The sequence below is a fragment of the Egretta garzetta genome, unplaced genomic scaffold, assembly GCF_000687185.1.
Source record: "Egretta garzetta isolate BGI_Z169 unplaced genomic scaffold, ASM68718v1 scaffold108, whole genome shotgun sequence".
NCBI lineage: Eukaryota > Metazoa > Chordata > Aves > Pelecaniformes > Ardeidae > Egretta > Egretta garzetta.
Window position 1 is genome coordinate 8,193,723 of NW_009260614.1, and position 691 is coordinate 8,194,413.

At 65.0% G+C, this 691-nt stretch overlaps 1 protein-coding gene across 1 annotated transcript in view; it reads right to left on the minus strand.

Annotated features, from left to right (window-relative positions):
• Positions 1-691, minus strand: part of SPAG5 (sperm associated antigen 5) — a 7,987-nt gene that overhangs the window by 5,951 nt on the left and 1,345 nt on the right. The window contains exons 2-3 of the mRNA XM_035900557.1: positions 515-688; positions 240-432 (exon numbers count right to left, since the gene is read on the minus strand). Of these exons, the coding sequence (XP_035756450.1) occupies positions 240-432; positions 515-688 (367 nt within the window). The remainder of the gene's footprint in view (positions 1-239; positions 433-514; positions 689-691) is intronic.

The following is a 691-nucleotide window of genomic DNA, read 5'->3' on the forward strand; positions in this document are numbered from 1 at the left end:
GTTTCCCTTCACAAAGGATTCAAATCCAGCAAACTCAGCAGTTCAAGCTGGGTGCGATAACGTGGCTGGAGCAGCACCGGGCGCATGATGCCGCACCATGCCATGGCATCCATTCTTTACTGCCGCTCCACCGGGCCGCAGAGCAGCCAGGGCCAGCATCCCACCGGTGGCTCGTGGGCACCATCATGGCACCAAGGCCACGGAAAATGGGGTGGCATCACCCTGGCGAGGGTTCTTACCCCTTTGGGGTGGGTGATGGCCGTCTGCGTGGACGTGTCCCTCTGCTCGGCCGGCCCCACACCGGGCAGTGGCCGCTGGTTCTCCTGCCAGTCACGGAGCTGGAGCGAGAGGGCTTCGATGATGATGAGGGTGCTCTCCAGACGCCCCTCCAGCTCTGCCCGTGGCAGGGACTTCAGCTGCTCCCGGGGACAGCTGGGGACAGAGAGAGGGCTTGGGTCAGGAACAGCCCACGGGTGCCACAGCCATGCCTCAGGGGGGACATCCCCACACTTACTGCCAGAGCAGGGAGTCTGTTTCAGCAGCGCTGTCCTTGGCACAGGGGGGGGCACCTGTGGACATGTTCGTGCTCCTCTCCAGCAGGTCCCGGGGGGTCATGAAAGTGCCGGTGACCGTGGTGGGCACGGGGGTGATGCTGGTGCCAGCGACCGCGGTGGGCACGGGGGTGACGCTG